The sequence below is a fragment of the Trachemys scripta genome, chromosome 5 (genome assembly GCF_013100865.1).
Source record: "Trachemys scripta elegans isolate TJP31775 chromosome 5, CAS_Tse_1.0, whole genome shotgun sequence".
NCBI lineage: Eukaryota > Metazoa > Chordata > Testudines > Emydidae > Trachemys > Trachemys scripta.
In genome coordinates, this window is record NC_048302.1 from 14,726,287 (window position 1) to 14,744,370 (window position 18,084).

General features: G+C 39.0%; 1 protein-coding gene across 2 annotated transcripts in view; it reads right to left on the minus strand.

Moving 5' to 3' along the window:
* Positions 1–2,721: 2,721 nt before the first annotated feature.
* Positions 2,722–18,084, minus strand: part of ANTXR2 (ANTXR cell adhesion molecule 2) — a 176,799-nt gene continuing 161,436 nt past the window's right edge. For both annotated transcript variants that reach the window (XM_034770867.1, XM_034770866.1), the window contains one exon: positions 2,722–4,607. In XM_034770867.1, the coding sequence (XP_034626758.1) occupies positions 4,569–4,607 (39 nt within the window). In that variant the 3' untranslated portion in view covers positions 2,722–4,568. The remainder of the gene's footprint in view (positions 4,608–18,084) is intronic.

The window sequence follows — 18,084 nt, forward strand, 5'->3', positions numbered from 1 at the left end:
TGCCTTATTTGTTTAAAATATGTTTCTTTCTATGATATAGATGCCATAATTGTTTATTCTTCTTGGTGATTTAAAAAAATAAGCCCCTACAGGACAGGCTGGTAGCATTTCTACGTGTTCTGTACATTATTCCCTTTAAAAGATATTTCTCTGATGCACCCTTCTTCTTGGTGTTATTCTCATGTGTGATACAGTAATGCTTCCTACCTTTCTCAGGATTTGGAGCATCAGTGAATTTTGATCCTTTTTCAAATTAAACAAACTGACTACAGAGTGCAGTATATGAATCTTCTAAACCTAGTTCTGTTTAAATAGCTTGCACTTTAGAATGTGAAGTAGCTTCCTACAGAGGAATAGGATTTGTGGACATATTAGATTATTATGGAATCCAACATAAAGACACTGACCCCAGATTTCCATTTTCCTAACATTTGAATTGTTTCTTGAGCTGTTACAACACATCTGATTGTCTATCTGAAACCTATTTTAATTTAACCGGTAGCATCTGTGTAAAAAAACATTTCATTTTATTTCCTGTCCCCTGGAACTGGTCATTCCACTCCATAATTAATTTGCATTGTTATACATCCACAGTATGTTGTAAACACAGTCTTTGTGATGAAAATGGAGCTCATTTACAAAGCTGGTATTGATGCAGAACTAGTAATTAGATTTATAATGAAGCAAAATGGATGTTAAAGGTCTGTGCTGCATGAGGCTATAGGTAAGCGAAGTAACATACAATCTCAATATGAATTATTAATACCATCTCAAGTATTTTTTAAATTGTAATACAACTGGAAACAGATTTTTAAAACCTATTATTCTTTTGTTTAAAATCTTTGTTTTATACTGATTTTTATGTTTTGCAACATATGGTAACTGAGTATTATACAAAAATGCATAACTACATGTTTTTAGTATACTCTCTGTCCTCCTTCAAGACCAAAATATTGTCCCAAAAGCTGATTACAGTATCCAAACCATAATGTATAATACACAAAAGCCTGGATTCATTTTAGAACTTGCACTGGAATGGTATTCCTATGGTCTATTTTCCTACATATGTAAGAATATAACCAACTGAGCCCTTTATAACTAGCTGCTTATTTTACATAATATGGAAACTGTAGCACATGTTCATGGATAATAGTGTATTTTCTTCAAGGGGAAAATATATTTATTTACACTCCCTCTTCTATAATTTGATGAGAACTCTCACAGGAGTGGGTGACCTAAAATAATTTCACATGTAAATGGTTACATCTCCTAATGCCTCTAGATGTGCTGTCATCTATATTTTCCTCTTTCATGCTTTAGAAATATGATATTAAAGTAATAGTGTGCATCTTCCCACACAACTTTTTTCATTATTTTTTTTAAAGATCTACTTCTAGCTGTACAGTTCTCCGGACTCCATTTTAATTTGATTATTTTCCCAAAGTACTAGTTCCTCTGTTGTGCAGTCTAAAATAAATATTAAGACTTTGGTAACAGAACATGGTTATTTCACAAAGTGAAATTTGTATTAAGCCACAAATTGCATTAAATCAATTATTTTAGTTTTATTCAAATTCTTTTGATTGAAGTTAGTGTGTATACATTTGCCTATCATGTCAAGTAAATCTCACTTTGTGTCATTTTACATCAATGGGTTTAAACTTGTGCTATCAATTTCTTCCCCCAAAATGTATTAATGACAGATATTCCATCTTATAGAATAATGAAGATCTTAAGATTTGCTCTTCAAATGAGTCAAAAGTGTAACATATCATAATATAACAGCATTTAGAAGGGGAAACCAGTGCAGATATCTGAAAAAAAATTCTGCTCAGCATCAACTGCTCTATGAAAAATTCAAAATTTCGGTGTTTTTTAAAAATAATCCTGGATAGACAACCATAGAGAAGAAGACATTATCATGGAATTTACATTTATGTGGATATGTTAGAAAAAATGTTTTATACACAGAAGATATGTTGGACAAGAAATCTTCTTAAATTATTTGTTTTAGTTTGAAATACAGACTATTTCATCCAGAAAAACTGGCTTTTTATGTGCACTGTTGTTGGTAAATAAAGACCATTTTCCATGTACCTCAAAATAGACGTGGGATTTCATTAAAAATGGAAAACAAGGGTTTATTTTAACTTTCTGCCTGATTGGCCCAAGAACTTCTGGAATGTTGAGGCAGAACAGGCAGAGGTGCGTGTGGGACTGCACCTGTGTTTTGGCAAACCTATTGAGTTTGATTATCATCTTGAATTAAGGGATAAAAGTGCATCGATTTAACCAATGGCTTGAAATCAAGTGAAGATTTGCTTGTGGTTGGTCTATGTGAAAAACAAATCACTCTTTTGTACATAAACACAGCAAGTCATTACTCCTCCCCTTCAAAAGAAAAAAAAAAGTCCACCGTGACACTGGTATCAGAGCTAGAATTCTGTGAATGCTACAGTCGACAGAAAGCTCTTTTGGCATGTTATTGTTCTATTTATATGACTAATGCTACCTATCATACATATGGGAGCATCTGACAAATTTGAAATAGTTGTGGGATAGACAGTAGCCATTTGAGTTAGCCTGTGACATGCCTTTTTGGGAACACATGTGATGCCACAGGAAGGTGGGTCTATCGTTTTAAGCTGGTAGCTAGGGAGACTTTAGAGCCAGCAAAATAATGCTTTAACTGCAGAGGGAGTAAAAAAAGAAGGGATCACAGAAACTTATCTAAGAATTTTATTTATAATCTTTGTGCACACATGGCTGATGCTGATAATGCAACCAGTGACATAAATAAACTCAAGCAAAAGATGTAAGCAAGTGGATACATGTAAAGGCTTCTTTGGGCAGTGCCGCAAATTTGGACATCGACCAAGAGAATTATTTTGTCCCTTGCGATTTCGATGAAGAGCACAAAGGGGATAATTAGACCAGGACGCTTCGCATCGCTCTTTCCATCTTGCGCACATGCATGCCCACCAAATGTGAAATGTTCGCCTTTTCCCCTCAAATGTGATGGTTGTTGAACTTATTTTTAGTGTCATTTGATAAGCCTCCCTGCTCGCAGAGAGACATCCCACTGACCCAGCCACTGGTCATTGTCTATACCAGTTCACATCAAAGCAGGCGCGCTTTGTCAGGTTTCGACTCGAATATCCATTTTGCATCTGAAGTACAGTATCGAAAGTGACTGGATCATTTGAGCCTTTTTCTTCAGCTGCTGCCTCCTTCCTCCCCCACAGTGTTTCCGCTCACGCTAACATAATTTGGCATTGGCGACGTGACACGACGCTGGTTTTTCTAAAAAATTACAATACATACATTGTCAATGTTTTGTGATGGCCAGCGCTCCTGTAAATTTAATTTGTAAATTGATGAAAGGAGGTCTTTTTCCACTGCTGAATCGTAGCCAATGCACAGAGCCCCCTTGAAAACCGAGTAATGCGCATACAGTAATAGGTCATTCAATGTCAAAAGGCATAAAAAAGATGAGCAAAATCTTCACAGGCTGCTGCTTGCTGTTGCTTTTAATTATATTAATTAAACTTTGAAATTCTCATGCAAAGAGAGTTGCTGGCTTGTGACGCTGAAGAGCCCTTGGAGATTGGGGGGGGGGGGGGAAACCCCCTGAGATACCAGCGTTGTGGCCACAAATTTTTTTTAATTTAAAAAAAAAATATACATAAGCCTAGAACTGCTAGGCATGTTTATAGATGATGATGTTTTATGCGCTACTGAACTCTGAATGTAGGAAAGGGGAAAAACCACCAGCCTAAGTGTCAAGGTCTTGACGCATCAGTCCCTCAAACTCTGCTCAAGATCTCTGGTTACAGGCTGTCTTCCTGTAGAATAACGCTCTATTAATTTTCTTCCTGTCCTGGGTGCATAATGAAAGAAAGGTGTCTTCAAAAACTAAAGGGCAAAGTCTTGCTGGCTACCAATACCTTGAGGCACCCTGTCTACATTTTGTCATGCGTGTGCACTTTTCAGTGCTAGAATGACAAGATTTCCAGTCAGAAGGTTCCCGTAAGGCACAATGCGATGGGGGACTCAGAAGGATTTTGTGATCTGACATAGCTGTAAGGCACTGAACTTTTGCATTTGCTTAGCCTAGTGGGAATTTTTACCCTCCGCCTCTGGCTAATAGTCCCTATTTAAATAACAAGTGCCATCTTTGCATCTGAGAGACTTTGCATCTCTACTAAAAGCACACTGCGTCCTGAGAATTTGCAGTCCTTTTAAAATCAAAACAAAGCAAAATGATCTTTGGTCGGTTTTTTTTCCTCCGCCCGCACATGCGTACTGGATTTTCTATCAAAGCCTAAGCATGCAGGTCAACGCTTCTCTTTTTGTCACTGTTGCAAATCATGGAGTACGGTTGTAATGTAGTAGAACACAAGAGTTTGGTGCAATAACACTGGCTTGGGGAAGAGTGGAACGGAAAACTCTTCGGAGCTACGAGGCTCAAGCGGATTGAAGAAATTCGGGAACGTGCTCAGTTGTCTTTGGTTGCTTAAAGAATGGCAGCGTGGAAGTTTTTCATCCTCGTATCCTCTTAGCCTCCTTTACTGAGTCTGAACGCGGCTAAAGTTAACACATCGGCCCTGAAGGAAAAAACAAAGAGACAATAATTTTAATTGGTGAGTGAAGTAATAAATACAAAGTAAGGATCCTTGAATACCAGTGCTAACGTGTCACATACGAACAATTACTTAAATGTGTATGCTTTTGGAAATAACATGCATAAACAAATATGTTAAAACTTAAGATGGAAATCATCCAGAGCACGCCATCACATTTGGTGTACAGATTTATTATATACTTTCCTTATTAAGAGCAATGAGAAGATAAGTGCCATGTTTTGGATCCTCCAGAGGTCATTGTTAAGGAAGATTTAACAAGTCTTCAAGTTCTGAATAATTGCTAGACACACAAACAAACTCAACTTTGTTGTTCTGTTTTAAACACAATAAAATTAGATGATGTTCAAAGTTGGAGATTTTCCCTGTAACCGATAACATATTTCCCATTAAACTTGCTCCAAATAAACATGACTGCCAGTAAAGCATTGATGTTGTGTGGCTGATGCAGGTCCGGTAATTTTATTAAAAATAACCAGAGCCGCACATCTACACACAGGCTTTTGTACCAAACTGAAACTGTTCCCCATACTGTCCGGTTTATCTGGATCTGAGAATATCATACTTAGACACAATGGCCAAAATCATTCTTGGTGTAGCTCTACTGACTTTAGGGGGGGGGGGTTAAATTAGGGATGAATTTGGTCCAAAAGTCATTCATCCTATTGGGAGGTGAGCACTGAGAAGAGACTAGTTATTTCCACAAGCTTGAAATAGAAAACAATTTTTACTTAAAGCCCTGGCCAGAGAGCGTATTGATGGCCACTCGTCAGCTGTGTTGTACTCTTCCCAGAAGGAGCTCCCTTTAAAGATGTCTCACTTGCAAAGAAGCAACACCTTCCTTTTCCAGGATGGAAAAGTGAAAGTTATACTGAAGCTTAGTTCAGAATTCTGTTATGGACAGTCCTAGTATTCTCCCAAAATGGATACAGTGTCATTAACATCTGCTAGTTAGGGTATGCCCATATTACAGCCTATTTCGGCATAACGTATATGTCACTCGGGGGGGGGTGAATAAACCACCCCCCGAGTGAGGTAAGTTACGCCAATGTAAGCGCTCGTGCGCACAGCGCTATGTCAGCCGTCAACATAGCTTCTGCTGTTCCCGTTGGAATAGAGCGTCTTCACCAGATGTGCTGCAGGAGTGTAGCTGCGATGGTATAGCTGCAGCACTGTATGTGTAGACATAGCCTAAGTCACAGCATTGGTTGAATATTTCATCTCAAGGTCCTCCACTAGTGAAAAGATCTCACCCCCCCCCCCCCCCGATACTATTGGGTGCGGCTGTGCAATATAAAATCATGGTCTGGTTCCTCAATCATAGAATCATAGAAGATTAGGGTTGGAAGAGACCTCAAGAGGTCATCTAGTCCAACCCCCTGATAAAAGCAGGACCAACCCCAACTAAATCATCCCAGCCAGGGCTTTGTCAAGCCTGACCTTAAAAACCTCTAAGGAAGGAGATTCCACCACCTCCCTAGGTAACCCATTCCAGTGCTTCGCCACCCTCCTAGTGAAAAAGTTTTTCCTAATATCCAACCTAAACCTCCCCCACTGCAACTTGAGACCATTGCTTCTTGTTCTGTCATCTGCCACCACTGAGAACAGTCTAGATACATCCTCTTTAGAACCTCCTTTCAGGTAGTTGAAAGCAGCTATCAAATCTCCCCTCATTCTTCTCTTCTGCAGACTAAATAATCCCAATTCCCTCAGCCTCTCCTCATAAGTCATGTGCTCCAGCCCCCTAATCATTTTTGTTGCCCTAATCAGAAGTCAACGCAGTATGTGGCTTTCCAGCAGGCACCAGTACTTATGTGTTTGCCATAGAGCGTCTCCTTTGCCATAAAGCACCCAGATTGGATACCCCTTTTCATTTTAGAGTGCTGAGCAAACTCCCCCCATCTCTCTTACAGATTAACTACAACTTTATTTTTATAATGATCTTGTATAAAAGGATATTTGCACACTCAGAGGGAGATTTTCAAAAGTGTCAAAGTAATTAGGAGCACAAGTTTCACTGAGTTTCATTGACTTGTGCTCCTAAATCCCTTAGGCCTTTCAGTTAATAGATGCTTTTAAGCTTTTTTGGGGGGGGGGGGGGAAATCAGGGACCTTGTCTTCTTAACTGTCTTTGTCACTCAGCACATTTTAGAGCTCTCTAAATTCCTACAATGCATCATTTATTATTAGGAATTGTATTTGAATTAATTTAAAACAGACATTTAAAAGTAAATCATAGGTAAAATGAGCTAGTTTTTGAGTAAACAGATATACCAGTGTTTTCCCTTTTTTTTTTTTTAATGATTTGTTGGCACTATTACGGTTTCATTTTATTTAATTTTTTTTAACAGTATGCACTGGGTCCTCAGGAAAATCAGGCCAAAGCTCCATGTTTAATTCATTTATTTAATAACTTTTTTGATTAAAATACTTCTAACAATAAGGGTACCTGGGTACTATGTACAGTAACTTACCGCTAGTATTATTTGGCACCATTCAAGCAAGCATAAACAGATGTCAGACTTTGAGTGGTATGTGAGGAGGCAGTGTTCTCCAGATCAACTGGAAGAATAAATATACAGTGCAGCATAGACCAAGGGAATCTTTTTTTCATAATGCTTTTCTAATGAGTCTATGTCCTATTTTTCTTGTGATAAATATAACAAAGTGAATGCAGGGTTGGATTAACTGCGGTGTTTCCTTGCTGCTACAATGTTGATTATAAATGCAGAGAAGATGGAGAGAAGATAAAGTGTGCGAGCGTTAAAATATTCCATTGAAGGTAGCAGATAAAAGGCACCAGACATTTTCACATCTTGTGCCACAATTTAAAAAAAATTAAGTATAACAAAATGCGTGCTGTAGTAAAAGGGCAAAGCATTTCTTGAGCATAAAGCTCAAAAGCTCTATGCAAATTCCCATAATAAAGCTACCCCTAAAGAAACAATAAAAGCAAGGAAATTCACACCCAAAGTGCAATATGGTATGTGAAAAATAGACACCATAAAACATTTGCAGAAATTAATTCTTAGGCAAGCCCCAGTGTACCTTAGGTGAAGAGAAGCATGTTAGAATTTACCCTTCACCTCAAAATTCTTGCTTTTGATTGTTTTGTGTCATAGCCTTATAGTTCTTTAGATATATTTACTGGTGCATGAATTTATATGAATTTTGGATAAATACTTAGATTATTTTCCCTTTAGCGTGCAGATTTGAATGTAGTCAGGAAGGGACAATTCTTGGTCAGTCTTTAAAATGTGTTTTAGTGCACCAACATTTTACTTAAGGACTAAAATGACTACCAGTAAAATATGCTACTCTAGGTCTTCTTGCACAGAGTCAATGAGACCTTGTAAAAAGAACAGGAGTACTTGTGGCACCTTAGAGACTCCTGTTCTTTTTGCGGATACAGACTAACACGGCTGCTACTCTGAAATGAGACCTTGTGAACACTAAAAAAAAACCTGGCATTCATGAGCTTTAACACTTCTAAATACAAAATAACTCCTTAGTTCTAGGGAAAGAGACACTATCTAGCTATATAAGAGACTACAAAATGCGGACCACATTCAGCAAATCTGGTAAACTACATCCTCCTGCACCAGCCAAAATCATAGGATACTATGAGGAGTAATTTTGGCAGAGGGCAACTTGTGTTTCCATCTCTGTTCTCACTGGTATCCCAGCAGAAAAGTGGCTGCTGAGACTTCTGATCCCCCACCCTACCTATCCCCAGGTAAGTGGAGTTGTGGCAGCTTTGCAACCTGATCTACTGTTGGCCACCCACTGCCACTTTTTATATCCTACTAGAGGTTTGCTTGGTTTCTTATTTGATTAAAAAATATTTCAGATTATTATGAAAGCAAAACAGTGTTGAAACAGAGCTAATTTTGTAATTAAAAAAAAAACATGGCAATGTCTTAAATTCTTACTGTGGGCTAGACAGCAAGAACAAAATAATAACTGGTGTGATTTGGTCAAATAATTTTATATGGACAAATTTCTTGTAAATAGGTGTTTATAATGGGAACAATGTTCCAACTACAAACACAGCAATTACAACGTTCACTAACGCAGTACAAAGGATACTGCCATAACAATGGCTATGAAACTTTTTTCTCCTAGAACACTACAAACATTTTATTTTATTATAATTAAGGTCACATTACTTTTAATTGGGGTTTATTTTCATGACCTTTTAAGGCAAAACACTGGTTTCATCAAAGCTTTTTTAATTTTACTGAAATTAAGAAAAAAAATTAAGCATTTGTTTGGTTTTTAACAACACAATCTATGCAAACTTCTTGCCAACTGCCTTTAAAAAATGGCTAAAATATTGTTTGAAAAGCCCATTGCTAAGATTTATAAAAAAAAAAAATGTTACTTTTTAATTTATCTCAGACTTCCAGAATTAGAAACCAGGGAATTTTGGATGCATATGGTTCAACCAGAACATTTCCCCCAAAGTTATTTTCAAATATTTTCTAACAAAATCTATCAAAGGAAATAAGATGGGCTTAAGTAACTATTTGTTTACAGTGTCACAGACTTACAGTGAAAGAATGGCTGTAGAGAGAGAAAGTGTCCTAAGAAGACAGAGAGTCACATATTCCCCTCTGTCACATAGCGCAGAAGGAAGCAGTATGTAACAACTAGAATGAGATCAGACTTGAAATCCCTGCATTGTTTCTGGCCCACAGGAACTTTGCAGATTGCAGGAAAGGACATGGGATCTAGGTGCAGGAAAGGGCTTCCAAGCTCTTCTTAAGAGTACTGAGATCCCCCTTAGCTTCTCAGGCTCAAGTCTCCACCTTGAAGCATCTTGGAGGCTACGGAGTACTGAATGCAACTCCCTCCAGAGCCAACCAACCCAGCTCCTGAGTTAGCCAAAAGTGCTCCCTTTAGAAAGTGCTCAAGTACTCCCCTTCTTATGGGGCTGAGAACTCTGGCCAATATTTTCTCATGAGGGTATTGAAAGTTATGGATTTTAGTGCCTAACTTTTGAAAAGTTTGGTCTCTGCCTATACAGCCAAGCTATCCCTGGAGTTAACGCACGAGCTGATTCTCAGTCTTTATCTATGAACCCACATCTGGTAGTACCTTAGACTATCACCATGCCACCATGCTAGCGGGTGTATTTTATGTATTGTCAGGTACTTGCACCTGGAGTTGTAACTTCCATTATTTATTTGCCTGCATGTTTATTCTTCTTTTCGTATAGAAAAAGTGGCAGATGACAGATCTTAAATGCAAAAAAATCTATAATAAGCAATCTTTGGAGAACAGTCTGATGCTCACATAAGACAGCTGAAATCAGGATGTTGAAAACACAGTGAAAGTGCTAATTACTTTGAAGGTCAGGAATGTTGTACTGCCATTAATGTAACTACAAGTACTCCATGCCAACATTGTACAGAACAAGTTTCATGTCTAGGTAATAGAATGTGACAAGGAGTGCATCTTTATAATGCCCACACACTAAGGGCACATTAAAAGGTACTATATGAAGCCAATGTAAATGGCATGTTGTAATTAAACAGTTTAACATGTAGTGTTATACTGTACATACGTTATAGATTACTGCTATTTGTCAATAAAATAGGAATGCTAGCAGAGCTTTTTCTTGATCTTGTTTGCAAGTTTAATACATTTACATAATTGTTTCCACTGAATGCTGCCTTATATCTAATACAGAGGAGGAGGAGAGGGAAGCAAATTCTTAAAAGTAACTGCAACATGCAGATTATCATGACTTTCCCCGCTATTTAGATATGTTAAAATTGCCACAGAAATGCCCAAAACATCTGTGGAATAGTCTTAGCTTCCAAAGATGTTTAAAAAATTGATACTAATCCTGGGCTGCAATCCTGCAGTTTGCTGCACCCACACAGAGCCCTTCTGACATCAGTGGTGTTCCGTGCACAGTGAATAGCAGGGATTGGGGCTATATTTTATTCCTCTCCTTTACACGTCAGCCCTCTTCATCAGACAGGGAAGATGGACAATGGCATTGTCCCCGATAAGAATGCAGAACTATCAGTTGAGGGATTAGGCCACCAAGGGTCACCTGATCGGTGTGCCTGCAATCAAGGCCACACCCGAAAGGCTAGTTTTCTGAAAACAATTTTCCCTTCTTTCTTTTTTCCACTTGGCTAGCAAACAACTTCTCCCCCTTTATTCTGCTACCAGGATATCCAGGCCCACGGCTAGCACTTCATTATGTTAACAGGTACCACAATAATCTTCTATTACTTTTTTCCTATTTAGGCAAGTTGAAATTACTACTTAAATGGCTGAAATGTATTTTTGATTTTTACAGGAAAATATAAGCCATTTTGACTTTATAATTTTAAATCACAAAAGGAAAACATACAAAAAAAGAGGCTCAATCATTTAGATAATTCTTATAGTTGCAAGGGAAGCAAGGAGTTAAAAGGAAATGACCTAAGAGTAAACAGATCACTCATGTAAACACACTCAATTAAAAGCTAGATTTTGAATACATGTATTACCGTGTGCTTTTTTTAAGGGTGATGGAATCCTTCAAACCCATACTCAAGCAAGCACTTTAACTTGCAGGTTTGCAGTACTCGGTGTATAGTTTACAAATCTTGCCCTGCCTTCACCAGCATGGAGATTCCGCTGGGAGTGGGACTAGTTCTGTTCCACTGTACTAGGATTGGTGGGATTTGGGGAGCATGGCAAGGTGCCCGGTTCTGTAGTGGCTTCCTCAGAAGCTGAGCAAGGAGCTTTGGGGTGGATGAAGGGATCTGCCCTATTATTTATTATGGCCTTGTATCCTTCAGTTTTAGTTGTCCTTCACCCTTCTGAGGTTCTAGGGCCAGGCAGACTGTAGTAACTTCCAGGATGTAGTAGCCAGATTTAAAAAGGGGTCTTATTAATGAGTTAGGGTAACCCATCAGCTAGAAAAATGTCATTGCTACCATATGATAGGTACATATATCATGCAATATTTAAACGTTATCAGGTATCCAATCTGAAAAAAAATCATAAAAAAAGAAACCTAACTCGAAGAAACACTCTAATCTTGACCAAAAATGGCAGAAAGCTTCTAAATACAATTGCTAATGCCACTATGTACTCAGAATAGTATTGTTTTGGGACGTTTGGGAACTATTTAGCCCCAGGTGATATATTTTATGCATTTTCCCATACTTTTTTGCCTTCAGTTAAAGCAAAGTTCTGTAGTAACATGACTGTATGAGTGTGTTTGTACCATGTAATACATCAAAATATTTGTCATTTGTAGAATGGACTGACTTGAGAAATGTTTTTCTGTCTATTTTATATTTTATGAATATTGGCTACTGTTCAATGATCCCTGCACCGGCAACTGATGTTTAGTATATTGTACACCGGGGTAGGCAACCTACGGCACGCCTGCCAAAGGCGGCACGCGAGCTGATTTTCAGTGGCACTCAGACTGCCCAGGTCCTGGCCACTGGTCCAGGGGGCTCTGCATTTTAATTTAATTTTAAATGAAGCTTCTAAAACATTTTAAAAACCTTATTTACTTTACACACAACAATAGTTTAGCGATATATTATAGACTTATAGAAAGAGACCTTCTAAAAACATTAAAATGTATTACTGGCACGCGAAACCTTAAATTAGAATGAATAAATGAAGACGCGGCACACCACTTCTGAAAGATTGCCGACCCCTGGTGTACACCATGATGAAATGTTTTCAGGATACATTCCACTCTCTGGGCCAATACTGGACCTATGTCGTGCATGATGAAATAATTTACTGAAAAGCCCAGTTGATTCAATACAAATTTGACAATGACCACCCTGAGCTGGGAGGCATGCATTGTGTAATGAATTTCATGGATATATAGGCAGCGTGATGCAGGAAAATGGGTTTGAAGACATCCTTGTAGAAGGCAATATCTATGGCATTTCATTCATCAGCCATGCTCTAAAAGGGAAAGCATATAAGCATGGCCTTAGAACCCACAAGCTTAGGAATGAGGCAATGACTCGCTTGAAATAGATGGCACTAGGCGATTCCATAAACAATGATGTGCTCCCAAAAGATGAGTAGAGATGCAGCTTGCAGAAAGCTTGAACATACACTGAAGTATTTGAAGATGTGCACACAGAGAAAACAGAGTGGAAGCACAGAATGCTTGGGCAGACTTCATGACAGCACTCAATCACTCCACCAGCCCATGGACACTTGTGTTACCTAAGGAAAGAATTGTTCAGATACATTTCTGTTCTGGGAAAACTACGTAATGGATTTCTTCCACCCAACTACTGATGGATTATGTAGCAGTAAAGAGGGACAATTACAAGTCCATGGAGCTTGAGATATTTTGCAGAGATGATTCCATTTGACTTCCCGTGTGGCCACGTGAATTATGCTAGATGGGGTTGTATAAACATAGCAAAAGCCAGACTTCCAGAGGAGCAGAAGCCAGATATCTATTATGCCCTCATTGATAGGGAGCAGTGTACTGGACTGCCAGACCCTTCCATGGTGTACAGTATGACATGACCATCAAGCAATCTCTCAACAAGGACTGTGGGAAGCACCATCATCTTTGCATAAAAGATAAAGCTCTGATCAAGTATCTGCCTGCACATTTTAAGGCAGCTGTAACAGCTAACAAAACAAATGTGTGGAATGCAGCATTCAGCAACAGATCTCCACAAAGAAGCTACCACAAAGTATATGGCAGCAGATGAAAGTGCTGTCCAAGATATTATAAAAGTTGAGATGTAAAGTATGACGAATCCTTTTAGCATTGAACCTGGAACAAGCTCAGACAACAAACAGTCACTTGTGAACAATGTAACGTCTACTGTGGACCCACCTGAAACTGCAGGAAGTTTGTGCATTATGAGATAGAATGGCACACAAGAAGCAAAGCAGTTTGTAAGCAGTAGACTGCAAAGGAGTGAGGTAGACCTCTTTGATCCCCCAAAAAGAACATAATCTCAAATCATTTGGAAATCTCAACAGAACAATCAAACAAAAGACGCACACAGCACAAGCAATAACTATTGATCATCACATATTCAGCAGGCAGACAAGTATTGGCTAGTCCAGAGATGCTGATATCCAGGGTTTGATGAAGTATAAACTGGCACCTGTCCCACTTCAGCTTGGATGGATCTCTAAGAAAGACCCAAAAGAGCAACACACTGTCTTGGCTGGAGAAAAATCTGTCAATAGTTGAGCTATCAGCATCTGAGGAGCCAACATTAGCTATTATTGACCTCATGGTGCTTCTGCAGATGGTGTGCACTGATACTGCCAAGTACAAAACTTTTGGGGAGCTGCTTGATCAGCTGATGAACATTTATCCTTGGACTATCTTGGATTACGCCCACACCTCAAATACTGCATGTGATTCTGGTTGCTCCATATCAGAAAGATACATTAGAAATGGAAAAGATACAGAGAAAGGTAACAAAAATGACTAGGAGTATGGAACAGCTTCCATATGAGGAAAGATTAAAAAGACTGGGATTGTTTGGCTCACAAAAGAGATAACTAGGGCGGGGTATAACAGAGGTCTGTAAAATCATGAATTGTGTGGAAAAAGTGACTCGAGAAGTGTTATGTACCCCATCAGATAACACAAGAACCAGGGGTCACCCAATGAAATGAATAGGCAGCAGGTTTAAAACAAGCTTAAGGAAGTATTTCTTCACACAACACACAATCAACCTGTGGAACTCATTACCAGGGGGCGTCATGAAGGCCAGAAGTATAACTGGGTTAAAATAAAGAATTGGATAAATTCATGGAGGATATGTCCATCAATAGCTATTAGCCAAGGTGGTCATGGATGCAATTCATTCTCTGAGTGTCCCTTAAACCTCTGACTGCCAGAAGCTGGGACTTGAAGACAGGGGATTGATCACTTGAAATTGCCCTATTCTGTTCATTCCCTCTATAGCATCTGGGACTGGCCACTGTCAGAAGACAGGATACTGGGCTGAATGGACCATTGGTCTGACCCAGCATGGCCATTTTAATGTTCTTATGACTAAAATGTCAATACACTGCTGTTAATGGTGACAATTATATAATGAAGAATCAATCAAGTATGGTGAGAGGGCCTGCAGAGGGAATGTCCAAATGCAAGAAGTTTGGTGTGCTCCAATGCATGCAACTGTGACAGTGAAGACTGTAGCAACAGAGAATTGAACACGTCAGATACAGATTCTGAGGGGGGAGCAGTAGAAATGTTTCAACCATCTGCAAATTACTGTGACTACTTTTGTGACTAATATAGCTCATAAGGGTGCTGCATTAGACATTCAGCAGCTCATATGTATAGGTAGAAGTTACATAAGAGCACATGGTTATACTTATGTCTTTGGCCAACCAGATAGTGCATATATATATTAGCCCCAGATTTGTAAGCAGTAAATATATATATATTGCTTACAAATCTTACACATTTATATATATATATATAAACCTGGGGCTAAATATTTCCTAAACTTTCCAGAACAGTACTATTTTGAGTACACAGTTGCATTATGGATTTAGGCTGTTCTCAGTGGTGCCAGATGACAGAACAAGGAGCAATGGTGTCAAGTTGTAGTGTGGGAGGTTTAGGTTAGATATTAGGAAAAACTATTTCACTAGGAGGGTGGTGAAGCACTGGAATGGGTTACCTGGGAAGGTGGTAGAATCTCCTTCCTTAGAGGTTTTTAAGATCAGGTTTGACAAAGCCCTGCCTGGGATGATTTAGTTGGGGATTGGTCCTGCTTTGAGCAGGGGGGTGGACTAGATGATCTCCTGAGGTCCTTTCCACCCCTGATATTCTATGATTCTAAGATTATCAATTGCATTTAGAAATTTTCTACCAATTTTGGTCAAAATTAAACTATGTTTCTACGAGTTATGGCCCTTTTTGTGATTTTATGATTTTTTTTTTGATTGGGTGCCTGATAATGTTTAAACATTACATGATATAGAAAAACTACACCACTTCCAGCATCTCCATCCACTCTAGTGGTGACTACCAGAGATCTGTCTAACATGTGGTAGCAATGAATTTTTTCTAGCTGAGGGGTTGCCCCTCAGTGCCCAAAATGGGCCAGGGCCAGTAGATTAAAGACGAAGTTGTCTTTGGAGGAAAGTTCCTCCCATGTTCTCATATGCAGATCCCAGCTCTCAGCTAGATATTTAGGTAGGGCACTGGGGATTGGATTGACTATTTGCATCAGAGGTCACAAAACACCCTATAAATATTAACTATCAAAACAGCCCTGTGCTGCCAATATTAAATATTAATAAATCATAAAAAGAACAATGTCCTATAGATGGGCAAACTGAAGCATACAGAAGGTAATAATCTGATTTTCAGAGATGCTGAGCACCTGTAACTCCAAATGGAATCAAATGGGGAGCTGCAGGTGCTCACCAGCTCTGAAATTCAGGTCTTAAATTATTTACCCAATGTCACACAACGAGTGTGAGCTGGTTCTCTGAAAAGAACCCAGGAGTCTTGGTTGCAGTTCCCAGCTCCTGCTCTAAATCAGCAGACACGCTCCCTCATGTAACAGGATGGTGATATTTATTAGATAATTAAAATAAGACATCAGAATATTAAATTATTGTTCTGACCAATTTGAACTTTGGTTAAAGTGTATCAAACGTAAGTTATTTTTGGCATCCAGTATTAAAGCCTGCTTGCACGACGAACCTAATAACATAGATGAATTATCATCACAGCCATGTTACCACTGCCAGCCCATGTGGTGGCTTAATGTTTCACTCATGTCCCCGTACTCAATTAAACAATCAATACAACCAATTTGAATTCAGATGTATCATGCCTTGTAAATCATTGGGTCATAAACCTTAACAATACCAACATGTAGTCAGTATAAAACTGAACTAAATGAGTGTCTTAGGGCTACAGTAATTAAAAAGTGAGTTATGCAAGCACTCCATGATTTTCCAACAGGAGATGGGAGTCGCTTGGATGCACTGGGTTCGACGGTTTAAAAAAAGAACGAGAACTGTTTTGTGGGTGAATTGTAATTCCTGTAGGAACTGCAGGATCAGAATATGCTGAACATTTAAAAAAAAAAAAGGGGGGGGGAGGAGGGAGAGAGAGAGATATCCAGGAACAGTTTCATGCAGACAGCAGTAAGGTAATGATCATTTTATGTCACTTCGAGATCATTCGGTATATTTGAATATCTTACAATAATGTTTCTTCTTAGCTGACTGGGCAATAAGGGTACATGTCCTTGGCACACATTGCTTTCAAAGGTAACGGACGAACGTGTCAAAGTGCACAATAGGGCACGAGGTACCAATGCAAAAAAGGTAAAAGAATGTCTATTGTTGAAATGGCTATGTTCCTTTTCCTGCGTGACCTACAGAACAGCTGCTACACTGGAACAATGCGATCAGTATACTGGGGAGGAATGCCTTGTGGAGTGCTCTGTTTTAGAAGCCTGGAACTCAACTAATCTGTTGACTCTAACGACAAAGGGATCAAAATCGCTTTTGTGTATGTGTGTGTGTGTAGTGGACAAATGTTCTTTGATCTCAAAGACTCATAACAATCATATTTAGCATTTATACAAGACTTCTCAGGCCAAATTCACAGTGGAGGAACATGGTGCAACTCCAGTGCCTTCAGTTGAGTTGTGGCCACATACATCATTGGTGCATTAGGCCCTATCAGCCCAAAACGCTGTACATTAACTAACTTTGATATATATTTGCATTTATGCAAAACATTGAAAAGATGTCTATCCATAAACTCTAGGCACTCTTGATTTATGTACATATGTATCATGCGAAACAAACGGGGGGGGGGGGAGAAGGACACTAAGAATTTATTGAAACAGAAAGAAATGTCTAACTTTGATTGAAAGAAATGTCAATCAATGTTTTTGATTGGTCAAACTGAGACGATGGTATGGTTGACAAAACATCTTGTCTGGATGTCTCTGAGAGAGACACAGGGTCAGTGTCTTCGGGGGACTCTGAAATCCTCAGATTTGGGGAATCTCAATCTCATTCAAGTGACAGCACCTTACCCTCTGGACTTTGGGGGAATCCCTTGATTTATCCAGGCCACAAATAGACCAATGTGGATGTCAGCTCATTACCATCGGAGATGTGAGATTGAGGATTCCTGCTATATCCCCCTCCCTCGTGTGATTTCCTTTCCCTATTTTTTCCTCCCTTTCTTATTCTTATTTGTTAGCTTCTGTCTAATCAATTTCAAGCCTGACCATCTTTGGAAGTGAATGAACTCCATGATTTGAGACCATTGCTATAACCAGCATGACAGCTAAGGCAGAGAGTACTCACCTCTCCCTAGAAGGAGGGTTAGTGGGAATGGCTTCAGCATGTCAGCCAGATGTCCTTCCAGATCAGGAAACCAGCGGGGTCCGGAGGTTAAAACACACCTGACCGTAACTGA